At 45.3% G+C, this 24,974-nt stretch overlaps 2 protein-coding genes across 12 annotated transcripts in view; one reads left to right on the top strand and one right to left on the bottom strand.

The window, feature by feature from the left end:
- The window catches only part of LOC129834832 (C-myc promoter-binding protein-like), a 157,071-nt gene extending 136,024 nt beyond the window's left edge, over positions 1–21,047 (top strand). For 6 of the 8 annotated variants that reach the window (XM_055900142.1, XM_055900140.1, XM_055900137.1 and 3 more), the window contains 10 exons: positions 1,217–1,299; positions 1,550–1,725; positions 2,052–2,219; positions 4,233–4,413; positions 4,625–4,885; positions 9,127–9,244; positions 11,146–11,172; positions 12,084–12,246; positions 14,440–14,504; positions 15,339–21,047. In XM_055900142.1, coding sequence (XP_055756117.1) covers positions 1,217–1,299; positions 1,550–1,725; positions 2,052–2,219; positions 4,233–4,413; positions 4,625–4,885; positions 9,127–9,244; positions 11,146–11,172; positions 12,084–12,246; positions 14,440–14,504; positions 15,339–15,475 — 1,379 coding nt within the window. In that variant the 3' untranslated portion in view covers positions 15,476–21,047. The remainder of the gene's footprint in view (positions 1–1,216; positions 1,300–1,549; positions 1,726–2,051; positions 2,220–4,232; positions 4,414–4,624; positions 4,886–9,126; positions 9,245–11,145; positions 11,173–12,083; positions 12,247–14,439; positions 14,505–15,338) is intronic. The other 2 variants (XR_008756311.1, XM_055900138.1) reach the window with 2 other exon arrangements.
- A 245-nt stretch (positions 21,048–21,292) lies between these two features.
- The window catches only part of LOC129834834 (sodium/potassium/calcium exchanger 1-like), a 37,087-nt gene continuing 33,405 nt past the window's right edge, over positions 21,293–24,974 (bottom strand). For 3 of the 4 annotated variants that reach the window (XM_055900145.1, XM_055900144.1, XM_055900143.1), the window contains 2 exons: positions 24,710–24,876; positions 21,293–22,532 (listed from right to left, as the gene is read on the bottom strand). In XM_055900145.1, the coding sequence (XP_055756120.1) occupies positions 22,283–22,532; positions 24,710–24,876 (417 nt within the window). In that variant the 3' untranslated portion in view covers positions 21,293–22,282. The remainder of the gene's footprint in view (positions 22,533–24,709; positions 24,877–24,974) is intronic. The other variant, XR_008756313.1, reaches the window with a different exon arrangement.

The raw sequence follows: 24,974 nt of genomic DNA, 5'->3' as shown, positions 1-24,974 counted from the left end.
GAGGAGCTAGGATCAGACAACCAGGTACTGTCCTGTCACTGAGGAGGAGAGAGAGAGAGGGAGGAGGAGCTAGGACCAGACAACCAGGTACTGTCCTGTCACTGAGGAGGAGAGAGAGAGAGAGGGAGGAGCTAGGATCAGACAACCAGGTACTGTCCTGTCACTGAGGAGGAGAGAGAGAGGGAGGAGCTAGGACCAGACAACCAGGTACTGTCCTGTCACTGATGAGGAGAGAGAGGGAGGAGCTAGGATCAGACAACCAGGTACTGTCCTATCACTGAGGAGGAGAGAGAGAGAGGGAGGAGCTAGGATCAGACAACTAGGTACTGTCCTGTCACTGAGGAGGAGAGAGAGAGGGAGGAGGAGCTAGGACCAGACAACCAGGTACTGTCCTGTCACTGAGGAGGAGAGAGAGAGAGGGAGGAGCTAGGATCAGACAACCAGGTACTGTCCTGTCACTGAGGAGGAGAGAGAGAGGGAGGAGCTAGGACCAGACAACCAGGTACTGTCCTGTCACTGAGGAGGAGAGAGAGAGGGAGGAGCTAGGACCAGACAACCAGGTACTGTCCTGTCACTGAGGAGGAGAGAGAGGGAGGAGCTAGGATCAGACAACCAGGTACTGTCCTGTCACTGATGAGGAGAGAGAGGGAGGAGCTAGGACCAGACAACCAGGTACTGTCCTATCACTGAGGAGGAGAGAGAGGGAGGAGCTAGGACCAGACAACCAGGTACTGTCCTGTCACTGAGGAGGAGAGAGAGAGGGAGGAGGAGCTAGGATCAGACAACCAGGTACTGTCCTGTCACTGATGAGGAGAGAGAGGGAGGAGCTAGGACCAGACAACCAGGTACTGTCCTGTCACTGAGGAGGAGAGACAGAGGGAGGAGCTAGGACCAGACAAGAGGTAGGGGAGGGAGAAAGGACTCTTACCAAACTAGGCCAGCAGACGATGCCTTGTGCAGTTGAGGTGATTGAGGTGAAGTCTGATTGGAGCTCTTCAATCAAGCTACTCAGACCCTCTGCCCTTCTCATGTCTCATTAGCATCCAGTGTGCAAGTAGTGCACTAGCACTCCTGCCATGGAAACGCCCTGCCCTGAGTTAGCGCTTAGCTAACGGCTAGCCGTCAGAGACTGTTTACTGCTGACACCGATGATAGCAGATGTTCATGGATAATGGATGTGCTCCTTCTCCGGTTGTGTCCTGTGTCTCTCCTCCAGGCTTTCCTCCCCCAGACTGCTCTGATCTGGGCTCGTCTCGCTACACCAGCAATACCAGTGTCTTCCAGAACTACGCCATGGAGGTGAGGGCACCACACTTACAGACCTCTCAAACTAAACCAGAAAAACTCTCAGGAACATTGAAACAAAGCCAACACTACAGATAGCTTGATTTTCAGATAGGACGATCAATCAAGTATCAAGTACATGCGAGACAAAGGACCAAGGATACTTCTCATTCACACAACCAGGCCAAGGGGTGGTCTCTGCCATTTTGTGCCCGACCCCTGATTGACCTGACATCCATCTTGGCTCTGCTGTGTGTGTTTCCAGCTGTTGATCTCCAGCTGTTCTCGCTGTAAGACGTGCGACGGTCTGGTGTACGACGAGGAGATCATGGCAGGATGGACTGCTGACGACTCCAACCTCAACACCACCTGTCCCTTCTGTGGGAACCCCTTCCTCCCTTTCCTTAACGTAGAGATCAGAGACCTGAGAGGAACTGGGAGGTACACTATATATACACACAGACATTTAACCTGTTCCCCTGGTATCACACCTCCTCCTCTCATCCCTTCCTCCCTTTCCTTAACGTAGAGATCAGAGACCTGAGAGGACCTGGGAGGTACACTATATATACACACAGACATTTAACCTGTTCCCCTGGTATCACACCTCCTCCTCTCATCCCTTCCTCCCTTTCCTTAACGTAGAGATCAGAGACCTGAGAGGACCTGGGAGGTACACTATATATACACACAGACATTTAACCTGTTCCCCTGGTATCACACCTCCTCCTCTCATCCCTTCTTCCCTCTCGTCCTCTCACCTTCAGGTTCTTCCTGAAGAGCAGTCCGTCAGCGGACGAGGCTGTGTCATCGTCCTACTCTGTGTCCACCGGTCTGGACACCGGAACGTCCACTCTGTCCACTCCCTGTCCCACTACTGTCCTGTCTCCTCTCTCACCCAGGATCACTGTAGAGGGTTGCTCTGGTAACAACAGGTACACTGCACTGTACACTACACACTATACACTACACACTATACACTACACACTAAACACTACACGACACACTACACACTAAACACTACACACTAAACACTACACGACACACTACACACTAAACACTACACGACACACTACACACTACACGACACACTACACACTAAACACTACACTACACACTAAACACTACACGACACACTACACACTAAACACTACACACTAAACACTACACGACACACTACACACTAAACACTACACACGAAACACTACACGACACACTACACACTAAACACTACACGACACACTAAACACTACACACGAAACACTACACGACACACTACACACTAAACACTACACGACACACTAAACACTACACACGAAACACTACACGACACACTACACACTAAACACTACACGACACACTAAACACTACACACTAAACACTACACGACACACTACACACTAAACACTACACGACACACTACACTACACGACACACTACACACTAAACACTACACGACACACTACACACTAAACACTACACGACACACTACACTACACGACACACTACACACTAAACACTACACACTAAACACTACACGACACACTACACACTAAACACTACACTACACACTACACTAAACACTACACGACACACGACACACTAAACACTACACGACACACTACACACTAAACACTACACGACACACTAAACACTACACACTAAACACTACACACTAAACACTACACACTACACACTACACGACACACTACACACTAAACACTACACACTAAACACTACACGACACACTAAACACGACACACTACACTAAACACTACACTAAACACTACACACTAAACACTACACAGTACACTAAACACTACACACTACACTAAACACTACACTACACACTACACACTAAACACTACACACTACACTAAACACTACACTACACACTAAACACTACACAGTACACTAAACACTACACACTACACTAAACACTACACTACACACTACACACTAAACACTACACACTACACTAAACACTACACTACACACTAAACACTGCACAGTACACTAAACACTACACACTACACACTAAACACTACACACTACACTAAACACTACACTACACACTAAACACTGCACAGTACACTAAACACTACACACTACAGACGTCCACCTTGTGCAACCCCTGTACCACCACCGTCCTCTCAGATAACCCCTAGTCTACCACCCCAAGCCATTTCATGAAGATCTGAAAGAGTTCAGTTCAACCAATAGGGTTGTAGCCTAGGAGATAGGAGGCGGGGTTTCAGCATATACAGTCTCATTGATCTAGTGTCCTAGTCAATATTAGTATAGTGCTAGTGTCCTCTCTGTTAGTTTCCTGAGATTATTAGTCATTATTAGTATGGTGGTAGTGTCCTCTCTCTCTGTTAGTTTCCTGAGATTATTAGTATAGTGGTAGTGTCCTCTCTCTCTGTTAGTTTCCTGAGATTATTAGTCAATATTAGTATGGTGGTAGTGTCCTCTCTCTCTGTTAGTTTCCTGAGATTATTAGTCAATATTAGTATGGTGGTAGTGTCCTCTCTCTCTGTTAGTTTCCTGAGATTATTAGTCAATATTAGTATAGTGGTAGTGTCCTCTCTCTCTGTTAGTTTCCTGAGATTATTAGTCAATATTAGTATAGTGTGTTGTCAGTATGGTGGTAGTGTCCTCTCTCTCTCTGTTAGTTTCCTGAGATTATTAGTCAATATTAGTATAGTGGTAGTGTCCTCTCTCTCCCTCCTCATTGGGGTTTCTGTTGGATTACGTCTCATTAGAGAATGTGTTTGAAGTAGCCGCCTGCTGATGCTATCTGCAATGGAAAACAGGAGCTCCTCCTGGTCCTAACACCCATCTGTGTGTGTGTGTGTGTGTGTGTGTGTGTGTCTGTGTCTGTGTCTGTGTCTGTGTCTGTGTCTGTGTCTCTGTGTCTGTGTCTGTGTCTGTGTGTCTGTGTCCAGGCTGTCGTCGTCCAGGGCCCAGTGTATAGAGATCCCTACAGAGCGGCGCCAGGGGGCCCTGTCCCCGGGGTCAGCTATGGTGCGGAGTGTCAGTGCATTTGACCCCATGGAGGAACCAACTCGACTCAACCACAATGTACCCACTTCAGGCAGCCTGCCCAGCCGACTCAACGAAGCCAGCGTGAGACAGACCCCCAAAACACACACACAAACACATACATTCTTACTTGATTATCATTATGTATCTGTAGTGGCCGAGGACCACACCACAGCCTAACTTCTCAACTTTAACCCCTGACCCCTAACTTCTCAACTTTAACCCCTGACCCTTCTCAACTTTAACCCCTGACCCTTAACCCCCCCCCCCCCACCCCACCCCCCCCCCCCCCCAGGACCCCCTGAGTGTTGATATGGAGTGGCGTCTCCACCACCCAGAACCAGTCACAGTACCCTACCTGAGTCCCCTGGTGCTGTGGAAGGAGCTGGAGTCCCTGCTGGAGAACGAGGGAGACCCTGTTATCACAGTGTCAGCCGTGGTGGACCACCATCCTATCATCTACTGGAACCTGGTTTGGTCCTTCAGACGTCTGGACCTGCCCAGCAACCTGCCTGGACTCATACTGACCTCCGAGCACTGTAACAGGGGATCTACGGTAGGGAACACTGTCTATACATTCCCTGTCTTTACACCTCACCCCTTATTCCCTGTCTATACATCTCACCCCTTATTCCCTGTCTATACACCTCACCCCTTATTCCCTGTCTATACATCTCACCCCTTATTCCCTGTCTATACATCTCACCCCTTATTCCCTGTCTATACACCTCACCCCTTATTCCCTGTCTATACATCTCACCCCTTATTCCCTGTCTATACATCTCACCCCTTATTCCCTGTCTATACATCTCACCCCTTATTCCCTGTCTATACACCTCACCCCTTATTCCCTGTCTATACATCTCACCCCTTATTCCCTGTCTATACATCTCACCCCTTATTCCCTGTCTATACATCTCACCCCTTATTCCCTGTCTATACATCTCACCCTTTATTCCCTGTCTATACATCTCACCCCTTATTCCCTGTCTATACATCTCACCCTTTATTCCCTGTCTATACATCTCACCCCTTATTCCCTGTCTATACATCTCACCCTTTATTCCCTGTCTATACATCTCACCTCTTATTCCCTGTCTATACATCTCACCCCTTATTCCTTGTCTATACATCTCACCCCTTATTCCCTGTCTATACACCTCACCCCTTATTCCCTGTCTATACATCTCACCCCTTATTCCCTGTCTATACACCTCACCCCTTATTCCCTGTCTATACACCTCACCCCTTATTCCCTGTCTATACACCTCACCCCTTATTCCCTGTCTATACACCTCACCCCTTATTCCCTGTTTACACCTCACCCCTTATTCCCTGTCTATACATCTCACCCCTTATTCCCTGTCTATACACCTCACCCCTTATTCCCTGTCTATACATCTCACCCCTTATTCCCTGTCTATACACCTCACCCCTTATTCCCTGTCTATGCATCTCACCCCTTATTCCCTGTCTATACATCTCACCCCTTATTCCCTGTCTATACATCTCACCCCTTATTCCTTGTCTATACACCTCACCCCTTATTCCCTGTCTATACGTCTCACCCCTTATTCCCTGTCTGTACATTCCCTGTCTATACACCTCACCCCTTATTCCCTGTCTATACACCTCACCCCTTATTCCCTGTCTATACACCTCACCCCTTATTCCCTGTCTGTACATTCCCTGTCTATACACCTCCCACCTTATTCCCTGTCTATACACCTCACCCCTTATTCCCTGTCTATGCATCTCACCCCTTATTCCCTGTCTATACATCTCACCCCTTATTCCCTGTCTATACATCTCACCCCTTATTCCCTGTCTATACACCTCACCCCTTATTCCCTGTCTATACATCTCACCCCTTATTCCCTGTCTATACACCTCACCCCTTATTCCCTGTCTATACACCTCACCCCTTATTCCCTGTCTATACACCTCACCCCTTATTCCTTGTCTATACACCTCACCCCTTATTCCCTGTCTATACATCTCAACACCTTATTCCCTGTCTATACACCTCAACCCCTTATTCCCTGTCTATACACCTCACCCCTTATTCCCTGTCTATACATCTCAACACCTTATTCCCTGTCTATACACCTCAACCCCTTATTCCCTGTCTATACACCTCACCCCTTATTCCCTGTCTATACACCTCCCACCTTATTCCCTGTCTATACACCTCACCCCTTATTCCCTGTCTATACATCTCACCTCTTATTCCCTGTCTATACCTCACCCCTTATTCCCTGTCTATACATCTCACCTCTTATTCCCTGTCTATACACCTCACCCCTTATTCCCTGTCTATACATCTCACCCCTTATTCCCTGTCTATACATCTCACCCTTTATTCCCTGTCTATACATCTCACCCCTTATTCCCTGTCTATACATCTCACCCTTTATTCCCTGTCTATACATCTCACCTCTTATTCCCTGTCTATACATCTCACCCCTTATTCCTTGTCTATACATCTCACCCCTTATTCCCTGTCTATACACCTCACCCCTTATTCCCTGTCTATACATCTCACCCCTTATTCCCTGTCTATACACCTCACCCCTTATTCCCTGTCTATACACCTCACCCCTTATTCCCTGTCTATACACCTCACCCCTTATTCCCTGTCTATACACCTCACCCCTTATTCCCTGTTTACACCTCACCCCTTATTCCCTGTCTATACATCTCACCCCTTATTCCCTGTCTATACACCTCACCCCTTATTCCCTGTCTATACATCTCACCCCTTATTCCCTGTCTATACACCTCACCCCTTATTCCCTGTCTATGCATCTCACCCCTTATTCCCTGTCTATACATCTCACCCCTTATTCCCTGTCTATACATCTCACCCCTTATTCCTTGTCTATACACCTCACCCCTTATTCCCTGTCTATACGTCTCACCCCTTATTCCCTGTCTGTACATTCCCTGTCTATACACCTCACCCCTTATTCCCTGTCTATACACCTCACCCCTTATTCCCTGTCTATACACCTCACCCCTTATTCCCTGTCTGTACATTCCCTGTCTATACACCTCACCCCTTATTCCCTGTCTATACATCTCACCCCTTATTCCCTGTCTATACATCTCACCCTTTATTCCCTGTCTATACATCTCACCCCTTATTCCCTGTCTATACATCTCACCCTTTATTCCCTGTCTATACATCTCACCTCTTATTCCCTGTCTATACATCTCACCCCTTATTCCTTGTCTATACATCTCACCCCTTATTCCCTGTCTATACACCTCACCCCTTATTCCCTGTCTATACATCTCACCCCTTATTCCCTGTCTATACACCTCACCCCTTATTCCCTGTCTATACACCTCACCCCTTATTCCCTGTCTATACACCTCACCCCTTATTCCCTGTCTATACACCTCACCCCTTATTCCCTGTTTACACCTCACCCCTTATTCCCTGTCTATACATCTCACCCCTTATTCCCTGTCTATACACCTCACCCCTTATTCCCTGTCTATACATCTCACCCCTTATTCCCTGTCTATACACCTCACCCCTTATTCCCTGTCTATGCATCTCACCCCTTATTCCCTGTCTATACATCTCACCCCTTATTCCCTGTCTATACATCTCACCCCTTATTCCTTGTCTATACACCTCACCCCTTATTCCCTGTCTATACGTCTCACCCCTTATTCCCTGTCTGTACATTCCCTGTCTATACACCTCACCCCTTATTCCCTGTCTATACACCTCACCCCTTATTCCCTGTCTATACACCTCACCCCTTATTCCCTGTCTGTACATTCCCTGTCTATACACCTCCCACCTTATTCCCTGTCTATACATCTCACCCCTTATTCCCTGTCTATACATCTCACCCCTTATTCCCTGTCTATACACCTCACCCCTTATTCCCTGTCTATACATCTCACCCCTTATTCCCTGTCTATACACCTCACCCCTTATTCCCTGTCTATACACCTCACCCCTTATTCCCTGTCTATACACCTCACCCCTTATTCCCTGTCTATACACCTCACCCCTTATTCCCTGTCTATACATCTCAACACCTTATTCCCTGTCTATACACCTCAACCCCTTATTCCCTGTCTATACACCTCACCCCTTATTCCCTGTCTATACATCTCAACACCTTATTCCCTGTCTATACACCTCAACCCCTTATTCCCTGTCTATACACCTCACCCCTTATTCCCTGTCTATACACCTCCCACCTTATTCCCTGTCTATACACCTCACCCCTTATTCCCTGTCTATACATCTCACCTCTTATTCCCTGTCTATACCTCACCCCTTATTCCCTGTCTATACATCTCACCTCTTATTCCCTGTCTATACACCTCACCCCTTATTCCCTGTCTATACATCTCACCTCTTATTCCCTGTATATACACCTCACCCCTTATTCCCTGTCTATACATCTCACCTCTTATTCCCTGTATATACACCTCACCCCTTATTCCCTGTCTATACACCTCACCCCTTATTCCCTGTCTATACACCTCACCCCTTATTCCCTGTCTATACACCTCACCCCTTATTCCCTGTCTATACACCTCACCCCTTATTCCCTGTCTATACACCTCACCCCTTATTCCCTGTCTATACATCTCACCCCTTATTCCCTGTCTATACACCTCACCCCTTATTCCCTGTCTATACACCTCACCCCTTATTCCCTGTCTATACACCTCACCCCTTATTCCCTGTCTATACGTCTCCCTCCAGATATATTGTCATTGAGCTAGTGTGTGTGTCTCATATCTGTCCCTGTCCTTCCCCAGGTCCCTCGCCACTGGATGTCAGAGGACAGTAAACACGTGTTGGTCCAGATTTTATGGGACAACCTCAAGCTGCACCGGGACCTCATCCAGCCGTTCTACATCCTGTGGAACACACAGAGTAGGTCACAGTCTACAGCGGGTCCTGAAGCCGTCTCAGTGAAATGCATTAAGTCACAGTCTACAGCGGGTCCTGAAACCGTCTCAGTGAAATGCATTAAATCACAGTCTACAGCGGGACCTGAAACCGGCTCAGTGAAATGCATTAAGTCCCAGTCTACAGCGGGTCCTGAAGCCGTCTCAGTGAAATGCATTAAATCACAGTCTACAGCGGGACCTGAAACCGTCTCAGTGAAATGCATTAGGTCACAGTCTACAGCGGGTCCTGAAACCGGCTCAGTGAAATGCATTAAGTCCCAGTCTACAGCGGGTCCTGAAGCCGTCTCAGTGAAATGCATTAAGTCACAGTCTACAGCGGGTCCTGAAACCGTCTCAGTGAAATGCATTAAGTCACAGTCTACAGCGGGTCCTGAAACCGGCTCAGTGAAATGCATTAAGTCACAGTCTACAGCGGGTCCTGAAACCGTCTCAGTGAAATGCATTAAGTCACAGTCTACAGCGGGTCCTGAAACCGTCTCAGTGAAATGCATTAAGTCACAGTCTACAGCGGGTCCTGAAACCGTCTCAGTGAAATGCATTAAGTCACAGTCTACAGCGGGTCCTGAAACCGTCTCCGTGAAATGCATTAGGTCACAGTCTACAGCGGGTCCTGAAACCGTCTCAGTGAAATGCATTAAGTCACAGTCTACAGCGGGTCCTGAAACCATCTCCGTGAAATGCATTAAGTCACAGCCTACAGCGGGTCCTGAAACCATCTCCGTGAAATGCATTAGGTCACAGTCTACAGCGGGTCCTGAAGCCGTCTCAGTGAAATGCATTAAGTCACAGTCTACAGCAGGTCCTGAAACCGGCTCCGTGAAATGCATTAAGTCACAGTCTACAGCGGGTCCTGAAACCGTCTCAGTGAAATGCATTAAGTCACAGTCTACAGCGGGTCCTGAAACCATCTCCGTGAAATGCATTAAGTCACAGCCTACAGCGGGTCCTGAAACCATCTCCGTGAAATGCATTAGGTCACAGTCTACAGCGGGTCCTGAAACCGTCTCAGTGAAATGCATTAAGTCACAGTCTACAGCAGGTCCTGAAACCGTCTCAGTGAAATGCATTAAGTCACAGTCTACAGCAGGTCCTGAAACCGTCTCAGTGAAATGCATTAAGTCACAGTCTACAGCGGGTCCTGAAACCGGCTCAGTGAAATGCATTAGGTCACAGTCTACAGCAGGTCCTGAAACCGTCTCAGTGAAATGCATTAAGTCACAGTCTACAGCGGGTCCTGAAACCGTCTCAGTGAAATGCATTAAATCACAGTCTACAGCAGGTCCTGAAACCGTCTCAGTGAAATGCATTAAGTCACAGTCTACAGCAGGTCCTAAAACCGTCTCAGTGAAATGCATTAAGTCACAGTCTACAGCAGGTCCTGAAACCGTCTCAGTGAAATGCATTAAGTCACAGTCTACAGCAGGTCCTGAAACCGTCTCAGTGAAATGCATTAATTCACAGTCTACAGCAGGTCCTGAAACCGTCTCAGTGAAATGCATTAATTCACAGTCTACAGCGGGTCCTGAAACCGGCTCAGTGAAATGCATTAAGTCGTACTCTACAGCAGGGACTGAAGCCGTCTCAGTGAAATGCATTAAGTCGTACTCTACAGCAGGGACTGAAGCCGTCTCAGCACCTTGTTTTATCAAGGAACAGATAAAGCCAGAAGTCTATATTTTACGGTGGTTTTAAGAAGAGCATATCTGTATGAATTGTGGAGGTCTCGTAGCCTTTTTGTAGCCTGACTTTGGCAGATGGAAGAGCTCTGAACCACGGGCAGCTATGTGGCAGCCATTTTGTATCTCTGTGTACTGTAATGTAGCTAACAGGGGTCTGTTGTGCTCTCTGCTCTCTGTCTTTCAGGGCTTAACTGTGCTCTGTTGTTAGACAGTGAGTGTTCTCTTTAGGACTCGACAGCTGAGTCCTCTCCTTTGGTCTCTGTGTGTCCGACAGCTGAGTCCTCTCCTTTGTCTCTGTGTGTCCTGTCTGCTGAGTCCTCTCCTTAGTCTCTGTGTGTCCTGTCTGCTCTTCTCTGCTTTGCTTTGCTGCACCCTGTTTGTTCTCCTTGTAGTCATTTTTGGAAAACCTGTTTCATTTTCTCTGTCCTCAGTATCTTTATGTGGTTGAAATGCATCGCTGTATTGCTGTTTTCCACTTGCCTGACAGTCTTGATAATTCTTTGATTGAATTGTCTAAATAATGTTGTTTCCAGTGATTAATTTTCTTCAGTTCTTCCAACATTTGAATGTGTGTCTTCGTCTAGTTGGATCTCAAATAGACTCTTGTATTATACACTCCTGTATTTGAGAATGGGTTAGCATCTGTGGTTTACTGTGTGTGTGATTGGTCTTGCTACACAAATACACACTTCATATATAACAAACGTGTCCACGTGCACACACACACGTAGGTACATTTACATTTACATTTAAGTCATTTAGCAGACGCTCTTATCCAGAGCGACTTACAAATTGGAAAGTTCATACATATTCATCCTGGTCCCCCCGTGGGAATTGAACCCTGGTCCCGTGTGGCTCAGTTGGTAGAGCATGGCGCTTGCAACGCCAGGGTTGTGGGTTCAATTCCCACGGGGGGACCAGGGTTCAATTCCCACGGGGGGACCAGGATGAATATGTATGAACTTTCCAATTTGTAAGTCGCTCTGGATAAGAGCGTCTGCTAAATGACTTAAATGTAATGTAAATGTACCTACGTGTGTGTGTGCACGTGGACACGTTTGTTATATATGAAGTGTGTATTTGTGTAGCCTACATATCCGTCTTTCTGACCCCTGCCTCCAGGTGTGGGCTACCCGTTGTGTCGTCCTGTGAGCGAGGCGGAGCGTCCGTTTGGGGAGGAGCTACTCCACAGCGTGGTCAAGAGCATCCAGAGGAACGACGTCTCTCGACCAATGGGACAGCTCCTACAGCTGCTGGGGCAGAGCCTGGGGGTCAAGAGGCAAAGGTCAGGGGTTACACATTGATAACGCCATTGTCCAGGGGCATGTTCAGGAGGATGTAACGCTACTGAAACATTCAGATAGAAATGTGTCATGTAGAACAAACATGATTCCGTCCTTTCTAGGGAGTTTTTCCTAGCCACCGTGCTTCTACACCTGCATTGCTTGCTGTTTGGGGTTTTAGGCTGGGTTTCTGTACAGCAATTTGAGATATCAGCTGATGTACGAAGGGCTATATAAATACATTTGATTTGATTGTCTGCCAAGATAAAGAATCATCAGCTCTATTCGTCCTATTTCTATCTATCTGCAACATTCAGAGCGCGTCACTAAATGCCACGCGGCCATCGCTCATCCATATATTTATATGTACAGTTGAAGTCAGAAGTTTACATACACTTAGGTTGGAGTCATTGAAACTCGTTTTTCAACCACTACACAAATTTCTTGTTAACAAACTATAGTTTTGACAAGTCGGTTAGGACATCTACTTTGTGCATGACACAAGTAATTTTTCCAACAATTGTTTACAGACAGATTATTTCACTTATAATTTGAGTCAATTGGAGGTGTACCTGTGGATGTATTTCAAGGCCTACCTTCAAAAGCAGTGCCTCTTTGCTTGACATCATGGGAAAATCATAAGAAATCAGCCAAGACCTCAGAAAAAAAATTGCGGACCTCCACAAGTCTGGTTCATCCTTGGGAGCAATTTCGAAACGCCTGAAGGTACCACGTTCATCTGTACAAACAATAGTACGCAAGTATAAACACCATGGGACCACGCAGCCGTCATACCGCTCAGGAAGGAGAAGCGTTCTGTCTCCTAGAGATGAACGTACTTTGGTGCGAAAAGTGCAGATCAATCCCAGAACAACAGCAAAGGACCTTGTGAAGATGCTGGAGGAAACGGGTACAAAAGTATCTATATCACAGTAAAACGAGTCCTATATCGACATAACCTGAAAGGCCGCTCAGCAAGAAGAAGCCACTGCTCCAAAACCGCCATAAAAAAGCCAGACTACGGTTTGAAACTGCACATGGGGACAAAGATCGTACTTTTTGGAGAAACGTCCTCTGGTCTGATGCAACAAAAATAGAACTGTTTGGCCATTATGACCATCGTTATGTTTGGAGGAAAAAGGGGGAGGCTTGCAAGCCGAAGAACACCATCCCAACCGTGAAGCACGGGGGTGGCAGCATCATGTTGTGGGGGTGCTTTGCTGCAGGAGGGACTGGTGCACTTCACAAATAGATGGCATCATGAGGCAGGAGAATTATGTGGATATATTGAAGCAACATCTCAAGACATCAGTCAGGAAGTTAAAACTTGGTCGCAAATGGGTCTTCCAAATGGACAATGACCCTAAGTATACTTCCAAAGTTGGGACAAAATGGCTTAAGGACAACAAAGTCCAGGTATTGGAGTGGCCATCACAAAGCCCTGACCTCAATCCTATAGAAAATTAGTGGGCGGAACTGAAAGAGCGATCAAGGAGGCCTATAAACCTGACTCAGTTACACCAGCTCTGTCAGGAGAAACGGGCCAAAATTCACCCAACTTATTGTGGGAAGCTTGTGGAAGGCTGAAACGTTTGACCCAAGTTAAACAATTTAAAGGCAATGCTACCAAATACTAATTGAGTGTATGTAAACTTCTGACCCACTGGGAATGTGATGAAAGAAATAAAAGCTGAAAGAAATAATTCTCTACTATTATTCTGACATTTCACATTCTTAAAATAAAGTGGTGATCCTAACTGACCTAAGACAGGGAATTTTTACTAGGATTAAATGTCAGGAATTGTGAAAAACTGAGTTTAAATGTATTTGGCTGAGGTGTATGTAAACTTCCCGACTTCAACTGAACATATTCTCATTCACCCCTTTTAGATTTGTGTGTTTTAGGTAGTTGTTGGGGAACTGTTAGATTTTACTGCACTGTCGGAACTAGAAGCACAAGCATTTCACTACACTCGCATTAACATCTGCTGACCATGTGTATGTGACCAATAAAATTAGATTTGTTTTGAGTCAGTTGGTGTAAGTATAGCAAGGTTGGAAAAAGGTTACGGTCAACATTAAGTATCATGAGCCGCTTTGATGTCCAAGACAGCCGGTCGGCATGCTATCTACTGTAACTAGTCTGCTAAATGTCCTCTGTACCATCTCACATCCCGGTGTCCTTCCCTCTGCAGGAGTCTGTACAGAGACATCCTCTTCCTGTGTCTGGTGGCTCTGGGAAAGGACAACATTGACATCGGTAAGTCTGTATATCATTGTCCTAGTAGTTTCAGAAGTCCTGCAGTGTCTCAACCCTTATTCCCTGTCTATACATCCAGCCACCTGCTCTGTCATCTAGAGGTCACCTCATACACTGTTGAATGCTCCTGTAGTGTACTCACAGCCAACTGCTCTGTCATCTAGAGGTCACCTCATACACTGTTGAATGCTCCTGTAGTGTACTCACAGCCACCTGCTCTGTCGTCTAGAGGTCACCACATACACTGTTGAATGCTCCTGTAGTGTACTCACAGCCAACTGCTCTGTCATCTAGAGGTCACCACATACACTGTTGAATGCTCCTGTAGTGTACTCACAGCCAACTGCTCTGTCATCTAGAGGTCACCTCATACACTGTTGAATACTCCTGTAGTGTACTCACAGCCAACTGCTCTGTCATCTAGAGGTCACCTCATACACTGTTGAATACTCCTGTAGTGTACTCACAGCCAACTGCTCTTCGGGTGTCATCTAGAGGTCACCTCATACACTGTTGAATACTCCTGTAGTGTACTCACAGCCAACTACTCTGTCATCTAGAGGTCACCTCATACACTGTTGAATGCTCCTGTAGTGTACTCACAGCCAACTGCTCTTCAGGTGTCATCTAGAGGTCACCACATACACTGTTGAATGCTCCTGTAGTGTACTCACAGCCAACTACTCTGTCATCTAGAGGTCACCCCATACACTGTTGAATGCTCCTTTGGTGTACTGCAGCGTTTTCACGAGAAGGTCTTCAGTTTAAATTACATTTAAATCAGTGTTAAACATCGATGTGTTAATCTCCTCTCACTCTTTCTCCTCCCTCCAGACGCTTTTGACCGTGAATACAAGATGGCGTACGACCACCTCAGCCCCAACCTGGTGAAGCTGACGCACAACTGCGACCGTCCGCCCAGCGCTGGGGTCATGGAGTGTCGCAAGACCTTCGGAGAGCCCTACCTCTGAACTCTGACCCCTTTACCCCTAACGTGTCACCTCCGACAGACACTTCAGCCTCCACCCGGGCCAGTCACCTCCGTCACTCAGCATAGCACAGCCGCGGGTAGCACACGTGGGTTAGGGTTCAAGAGATCTTTGTGTCCATGAAAAGCGCTGTATAAAATCCATGTATTACAACGGTGGCTTTCCCAAAGAGGACTGAGGATTGCTTTAAAGACGAGCTCAGGAATCCCTTTAGAAAGACTTACAGAATGTGTGATGACACGGTGATGTTTTGGGTCGTGTCCGTCACCTGTGAGAGACGTGACGGGGCTGACCAGAGACTAACGGAGCTGACCAGAGACTAACGGAGCTGACCAGAGACTAACGGAGCTGACCAGAGACTAACGGGGCTGACCAGAGACTAACGGAGCTGACCAGAGACTAACGGAGCTGACCAGAGACTAACGGGGCTGACCAGAGACTAACGGAGCTGACCAGAGACTAACGGGGCTGACCAGAGACTAACGGAGCTGACCAGAGACTAACGGAGCTGACCAGAGACTAACGGAGCTGACCAGAGACTAACGGGGCTGACCAGAGACTAACGGAGCTGACCAGAGACTAACGGGGCTGACCAGAGACTAACGGAGCTGACCAGAGACTAACGGAGCTGACCAGAGACTAACGGAGCTGACCAGAGACTAACGGGGCTGACCAGAGACTAACGGGGCTGACCAGAGACTGACGGAGCTGACCAGAGACTAACGGAGCTGACCAGAGACTAACGGAGCTGACCAGAGACTAACGGAGCTGACCAGAGACTAACGGAGCTGACCAGAGACTAACGGGGCTGACCAGAGACTAACGGGGCTGACCAGAGACTAACGGGGCTGACCAGAGACTAACGGGGCTGACCAGAGACTAACGGGGCTGACCAGAGACTAACGGAGCTGACCAGAGACTAACGGAGCTGACCAGAGACTAACGGAGCTGGCCGACCAGGGTGTTATTATGTAGTCTTGACTAGTCTCACAAAAGGGGATGTTTATAAAATCCCATCTCATCACCTGGTTGTTATAGGTTCTGGACGTACCCCTCTGGATGGATGGAGATCACACATTTTGACGAGTTCTATTTCAGGGGGACTTATGTTTTTAAGAAATCTTGTACAAATTGTTACATAAAATACAAAATGTACTTTATATACGACAGTAGTAGTAGGGACCTTTTATAAAACAACATTTGTATTATATAGTCAAATTATAGAGACTAATATCAGCAATATTTTACTTAACTTGAATTCTATTTATACAAAGTACGACTTTTATTTATTTTAGTCTGTTTTATTTGTTTAGATGGATGTACTGGCTTCCTGTCAGGGTGAAACATCCATTTCCTCTCCTCCTGTGGTTGATGGATGTATTGGCTTCCTGTCAGGGTGAAACATCCATTCCTCTCCTCCTGTAGTTGATGGATGTATTGGCTTCCTGTCAGGGTGAAACATCCATTCCTCTCCTCCTGTGGTTGATGGATGTACTGGCTTCCTGTCAGGGTGAAACATCCATTCCTCTCCTCCTGTGGTTGATGGATGTATTGGCTTCCTGTCAGGGTGAAACATCCATTCCTCTCCTCCTGTGGTTGATGGATGTACTGGCTTCCTGTCAGGGTGAAACATCCATTCCTCTCCTCCTGTGGTTGATGGATGTACTGGCTTCCTGTCAGGGTGAAACATCCATTCCTCTCCTCCTGTGGTTGATGTCTGTTAGAAAGTTCTAGTAGTATTTACAGTGAGGAGTGTAACTGTCCCTGTTACTGTACCACACTGATGTCCATCGTAAACTGAACTAAGCTGGTTTGAAGTATTGTATCAGTGAGGGCGTTCAAAGATTCACTCAAAACAACTAAAGTCGCTTTAAAACTGCCAAAATGTTGCGTTAAATATTTTCGCTGCACTTTACAACAGATGTTGTTGTTGACAAGACGTATCCCAGTATGGATTGATTCGTTTATAAATATCTATTACAGAAATACCCATACTGAGTCGAATACTTTGACGTTTACAAAACTGATTGACCTCTGTTTTTAAAGTAGTGTGCGGTTGTAAAACTGACTTTAACATCTTTGGCACAACATGCTGTATGAATCGGCTCCTCAGATATCAGTATTAATATCATTAAAGTGGAAGTACCTTTTAAAGTACCTTCGAGTTAAAGTTGGAGTACCTTATAAAGTACCTTCAAGTTAAAGTGAAGTACCTTTTAAAGTACCTTCAAGTTAAAGTGAGGTACCTTTTAAAGTACCTTCAAGTTAAAGTGAAGTACCTTTTAAAGTACCTTCAAGTTAAAGTTGAAGTACCTTCAAGTTAAAGTGAAGTACCTTTTAAAGTACCTTCAAGTTAAAGTGAAGTACCTTTTAAAGTACCTTCAAGTTAAAGTGAAGTACCTTTTAAAGTACCTTCACGTTAAAGTGAAGTACCTTTTAAAGTACCTTCACGTTAAAGTGAAGTACCTTTTAAAGTACCTTCAAGTTAAAGTTGAAGTACCTTCAAGTTAAAGTGAAGTACCTTTTAAAGTACCTTCACGTTAAAGTGAAGTACCTTTTAAAGTACCTTCACGTTAAAGTGAAGTACCTTTTAAAGTACCTTCAGGTTAAAGTGAAGTACATTTTAAAGTACCTTCAAGTTGGAGTACCTTTGGGACCTCTGTGTACTGTTAAGAACATGTAGTTACCCTTTTGATAAATGGAGGGAATATTGCTACACGACAGTAGGTTCCGTGTTTCATGTCCTTTCATATTCTCTGTACTTCCTGTACGTGTGGGCCTCTCATCAGGTGTTATAAACTGTGAATAGTGGGTTTATGACAGGGAATTTACAAGGAAAGGGTGGGTTGTTCAATAGTTTTGAGGTGACTGTCTGTTCCCCTTCAAAAAACTTTTTTAGATTTTAATTTATGTGTTTTAGAACCAAAAAATAATCATCCAAAACGGTACTATGGTACAGTGTATATACTGAACAAAAATATAAACGCAACATGTAAAGTGTTGGTCCCATGTTTCATGAGCTGAAATAAAAGATCCCTGAAATGTTCCATACGCACAAAAAGCTTAAATGTTGCGCACAAATTTGTTTACATCCAAATTTGTTTATCCTTTGCCAAGATAACCCAAATCAAGAAGCTGATTAAACAGCATGATCATTACACAGGTGCACCTTGTGCTGGGGACAATTAAAGGCCACTCTAAAATGTGCAGTTTTATCACACTGCAGAATGCCACAGATGTCTCAAGTTTTGAGGGAGCGTGCAATTGGCATGCTGAATGCAGGAATGTCCAACCGAGCTGTTTCCAGAGAATTGAATGTTCATTTCTCTACCGTAAGCCGCCTCCAATGTAATTTCAGAGACTTTGGCAGTACGTCCAACCGGCCTCACAACCGCAGACCACATGTAACCACGCCAGCCCAGGACCTCCACATCCGGCTTCTTTACCTGCGGGATCGTCTGAGGAGGAGGAGGGGCGTGCTGAAGAGTATTTCTTTCTGTAATAAAACCCTTTTGTGGGGGAATTCTGATTGGCTGAACCTGGCTCCCCAGTGGGTGGACTTGGCTTCCAAGTGGGTGGGCCTATGCCCTCCCAGGCCCACCCATGGCTGCGCCGCTGCCCAGTCATGTGAAATACATAGATTAGAGGCCTAATGATCTTTATTTTAATTGACTGATTCCCTTCTATGAACTGTAACTCAGTAAAACCTTTGAAAGTGTTGCATGTTGCGTTTTATATTTTAGTTCTGTTAGGAGCTATAAGTCCAGAGTTGGGCTTTAGTAAGAATGATTCATACCATTGATGTGTAGGTGAGTCTAGAGTTGGGCTTCAGAATGATTCATACCATTGATGTGTAGGTGAGTCTAGAGTTGGGCTTCAGTAAGAAGGATTCATACCATTGATGTGTAGTTGAGTCTAGAGTTGGGCTGCAGTAAGAAGGATTCGTACCATTGATGTGTAGGTGAGTCTAGAGTCGGGCTTCAGTAAGAATGATTCATACAATTTTGGAATTTGGTTAACTTTCTAAATCGACCAATTTGAAATGGAATTGAGCCCGTACCCTGACTGAGTCCCTGCAGCAGTCACAAGTTGTAATTTCCCAAAGCGGAGGGCCAGTTCAGCTCTGGTTTCTAACCCACGTTAAGGACGTCAGGCCCGACACAACATACCAACCTTCGATAACTTGATACGTCCTCAAACGTTTTAGATATGATCCTATGTCTATGTTCATCTATATACACGTGTTCTGTTCTTCTTCCATACAAGGTACTATGTGAGTAACAACCTACGTTTGGGTTCATTGTTCAGCAGCACAAAGGAATGTTCCATTGGCACATCACCTGCAGTCAAAACCGTTTTTTTGGGGGGGGGGGTGAAAATAAGTGGTTGAAGTAGCAGGACCTCGGTGGCTATGATGACATGGCTGTTTATACCCGGCCTGTTATACTGATGATACCAAGGTCAGCCTTTGGCGATGTATTGTCTTCATTTTAAATCATGTTTGGTGATTTTATGTGTGTGTGTGTGGGGGGGGGGGGGGGGGGGGGGGGGGTGTACACCTGAACATAGATTATAATGCTTTCAGTTGTCTGAGTGGAGAACAACCGTTGAGTCCACTTGACCAGGTAAACACTTGAAAATCCTCCCGGGTTTACAGTACGCAGCAACATCTCTCTCTCGCCAGGGAAAATACTTCCAACTCAGAATGAAATCCTTGAAGTACCTGTATGACATCATAATGTGCCCCCTTTTAACAGATACGTTAAACACCTATCCTGGCCGACTGCAATGTAGACGGAAACGTCACCAGTCATCTTACGAGTGACCGATGAGGCACACCGGTGACCTCAAATTACAATGTAACAACAGACTGATGTCGTTGGCTAGAAGAGGACCTCTGTCAAGAAGGGTCCAATGAGAGCTGGCCACGTCAATGATTGACAGCTGAGAGCACCAATCGCAGAATAGCGCTACTATGCAAACATGAAACGGACGTTGCTATTTTGAACGCTAAAGATTGTTACCAACCAACTAAGCGTTTTATTAAGAGAGACCTGGACTGTCAAAAAAATATCACTCATGAATATCAGCAGTGTGAACAGTTTTAAATCGTTTTTGTTGTCGATCTCTGCAGATGAAGGGTTCTATTCAATCCGTGTGGCGGAAGTTCAGTTTTGCAGGGTGATTGAAATGTAAAGGCTGTGTTCCTGCTTTAGCAGAGACTGCATTGACGGTAAACGGTGCGTATGGCCGCTCCATGGGGAAATGACCTTTACATTCCAATCACAGAATCTACAGACTGAATAGAATGCTCTAGAAGGTTACTAGTCATTGTAGAAGGTTAATGTCCAAACAAAATATTTATTTTCTATTTAGGTCAATGTATAATATTTGATCTGCTCTTTGTAGAGAAGACATTTTATAAAATGTCCCTAGTGTTGTTTTACAGCTCTGTACGACGGGTCTGTGGATCTGATGATGAGATGAATCATGTACTGTTTGACTGGATCATCAGAGTTGTCTCTGACTGGAAATAAAATCACTTCTACCCGTGGCCAATCGTGTGTGTTTCTACACGGGGGATTAAATCACGTCTGAGAAGGATGTTTACACCGACATACACAGCCTTGACAGCGAACGCCGGGGGGGGAAAATGACCTTTGAAAGACACATCGTCAACAACACACTTTGTTGTATATATATTTGTTTCATAATACACCTTTTGATTGAATCCTGGCTTCAGTTTTAAATGACCCCAGAACATTTGTTTTCATAGAACATAATTAACCAATCAACACCTTTTATTGAATATTATTTTAAAAAAGGATTTAATTGCTGCATGGATTGTAAGTACAACATATGAATAGTTTACTATACATCAATACATTCTCTTTGCATCCATCTGAACCACACAAGTGTATTGCATACATACATAACACATGACACTACAACGCTGACGGTTAATGTAATAAAGGTTACATCTGGGTCGTGTACCTGAACTACACCATTCCTGGGTTTTCTAGACACAGAATCATTTACATGAGAACTCAAAAGCTGCTGTACCTCTCTGCACCTGATAAACCAGTTTTTTTGTTGTCGGTTTTTTTTTTTTAACTCTAAAAGAAATGGCTGTATTGACATTTTTTTTACATGGATGAACACTAACATGGATGTGTGTGTGTGTGGCTGGACAACTTCTACAATTACTGAGTCTCTCTTCAGGAGTTGTGGACAGACAACCTCTACTGTTGCACGTCAGTTCTGATAAGAGTCTCTCTTCAGTAGTTGTGGACAGACAACCTCTACTGTTGCACGTCAGTTCTGGTGAAAGAGACCAGAAATAGTCCAACCATGGAGGTGTCCACTGATTCAACATAGACAACACAATCCCCTCTGTCAACAGTAACACTGGGGAATCCCCTCTGTCAACAGTAACACTAGGGAATCCCCTCTGTCAACAGTAACACTGGGGAATCCCCTATGTCAACAGTAACACTGGGGAATCCCCTCTGTCAACAGTAACACTGGGGAATCCCCTCTGTCAACAGTAACACTGGGGAATCCGCTCCCTATACCGTCACAGCCATGAATGTTAGTGACTGACGACACAGTTGCGCGGTGATTATTTAAATGACTTCCTGACACGCCTTTTTCCCCTCCCTCATTGTAGTACAATGTACTACAATACCCATAATGCTCTGTACAGTACAACATATTCAGTTTCATCTTAGTAAAAAATAAATAAATAAACATTCCTGAAGCTAACATAATGGTGTCTGACCTCTGACCTCAGATGGAGACGGGGCAAATAATAACACGGTCCTCCAGCATCACACTGAGCACCAGGAACACGAAGTAAAGCATGAACATGGTGAGGCCCAGAACACGGCTCATCTTCCACCGACACGCCGCGATGCTGATGATGACGAAGAGGAGCATGACGAAGAGGAGCACGATGGCACAGAACAGACCGTTGGAGTTCACCGCCACCGGTACACCGCCTTGCATCGCCGAGAAGATCAACCATGGGACAGGCAGGCTGGAGTGATGTAGAGAGGGAGAGATGTTGTTGTTGTTGTTCATGGTAATCCCATGTCCACTACTACTATTATTATTGCTGTTGGTCCCACCATTTATTTATATATAAATATATATATATTTTGTATATATATATACATATATATTTGATTTTTATTTTTCGATATGTATACTTTGACAATGTAAGTAATAATGAACTTGCCATGTCAATAAAGTCAATTGAATTGAATTGAATTGACAGAGAGTGGAGGGGAGGGGTGGAGGATAGAGGGATGTAGAGAGGGAGAGACAGAGAGAGAGGAGGGATGTAGACAGAGAGAGAGGAGGGATGGAGAGAGTGAGAGACAGATAGAGAGGAGGGGTGGAGACAGGGGGATGTAGAGAGACGGAGAGAGAGGAGGGGTGGAGACAGGGGGATGTAGAGAGACGGAGAGAGAGGAGGGATGGAGAGAGTGAGAGACAGAGAGAGAGGAGGGGTGGAGGCAGAGGGATGTAGAGAGATGGAGAGAGAGGAGGGGTGGAGACAGAGGGAGATAAACAATCACCTTTGAGAGTAGTAACAAAAAGTGCCTTGATCGTTTACTACAGACAACGGTACTGTCACGTTCCTGACCTGTTTTCCTTTGTTTTGTATTCATTTTAGTTGGTCAGGGCGGGAGTTGGGTGGGTTTGTCTATGTTTGTATTTCTATGTGGGGTTTTGTGTTCGGCCTGGTATGATTCTCAATTAGAGACAGGTGTGTATTGTTTGTCTCTAATTGAGAGTCATACAAAGGCAGCCAGGGTTTCACTGGTGTTTTGTGGGTGTTTGTTCCTGTGTCCTCACAGGACAGTTGAAGGTTAGTCACGTTTGTTGTTTTGTAGTTTGTAGTGTCTTGTTTGCTGTTTTTTCATTAAAAGATGGCTTATTTCCCTCAATCCGCATCTTGGTCCTATCCATGCTCCTTCTCGTCTAAGGGGGAGAACAACATTGACTGCCTTTACAGGTACACAGTTCATAGTGATATCTCGGTAGTGATAGTGGTCTATACTAACCCCATAGTGATATCTCTGTAGTGATAGTAGTCTATACTAACCCCATAGTGATATCTCGGTAGTGATAGTGGTCTATACTAACCCCATAGTGATATCTCTGTAGTGATAGTGGTCTATACTAACCCCATAGTGATATCTCTAGTTATAGTGGTCTATACTAACCCCATAGTGATATCTCTGTAGTGATAGTGGTCTATACTAACCCCATAGTGATATCTCTGTAGTGACAGTGGTCTATACTAACCCCATAGTGATATCTCTGTAGTGATAGTGGTCTATACTAACCCCATAGTGATATCTCTGTAGTGACAGTGGTCTATACTAACCCCATAGTGATATCTCTGTAGTGATAGTGGTCTATACTAACCCCATAGTGATATCTCTGTAGTGATAGTGGTCTATACTAACCCCATAGTGATATCTCTGTAGTGATAGTGGTCTATACTAACCCCATAGTGATATCTCTGTAGTTACAGTGGTCTATACTAACCCCATAGTGATATCTCTGTAGTGATAGTGGTCTATACTAACCCCATAGTGATATCTCTGTAGTGACAGTGGTCTATACTAACCCCATAGTGATATCTCTGTAGTGATAGTGGTCTATACTAACCCCATAGTGATATCTCTGTAGTGATAGTGGTCTATACTAACCCCATAGTGATATCTCTGTAGTTACAGTGGTCTATACTAACCCCATAGTGATATCTCTGTAGTGACAGTGGTCTATACTAACCCCATAGTGATATCTCTGTAGTGATAGTGGTCTATACTAACCCCATAGTGATATCTCTGTAGTGATAGTGGTCTATACTAACCCCATAGTGATATCTCTGTAGTTACAGTGGTCTATACTAACCCCATAGTGATATCTCTGTAGTTACAGTGGTCTATACTAACCCCATAGTGATATCTCTGTAGTTACAGTGGTCTATACTAACCCCATAGTGATATCTCTGTAGTTACAGTGGTCTATACTAACCCCATAGTGATATCTCTGTAGTAACAGTAGTCTATACTAACCCCATAGTGATATCTCTGTAGTTACAGTGGTCTATACTAACCCCATAGTGATATCTCTGTAGTGACAGTGGTCTATACTAACCCCATAGTGATATCTCTAGTTATAGTGGTCTATACTAACCCCATAGTGATATCGAAGATGTTGGATCCCACTGAGCTGGACACAGCCATGTCTCCCAGTCCTTTACGGGCCACGATGACACTAGTGATGAGGTCAGGGATGGAGGTGCCTGCTGCCAGGATGGTCAGCCCCATGATCTCCTCTGAGATGCCTATGGTCTCCCCCACCTAGGGAGCCAGCAGTCAATCAACCAATCAGTCTCACCCAGTCAATACATCAATCAAAATGTAATTCATAGACAAATACGTAGCACATCCGTTGTTCA

The sequence above is a fragment of the Salvelinus fontinalis genome, chromosome 35, assembly GCF_029448725.1.
Source record: "Salvelinus fontinalis isolate EN_2023a chromosome 35, ASM2944872v1, whole genome shotgun sequence".
NCBI lineage: Eukaryota > Metazoa > Chordata > Actinopteri > Salmoniformes > Salmonidae > Salvelinus > Salvelinus fontinalis.
The sequence above is the reverse complement of the archived record's forward strand: the minus strand, read 5'-3'. Positions and strand labels throughout refer to the sequence as shown.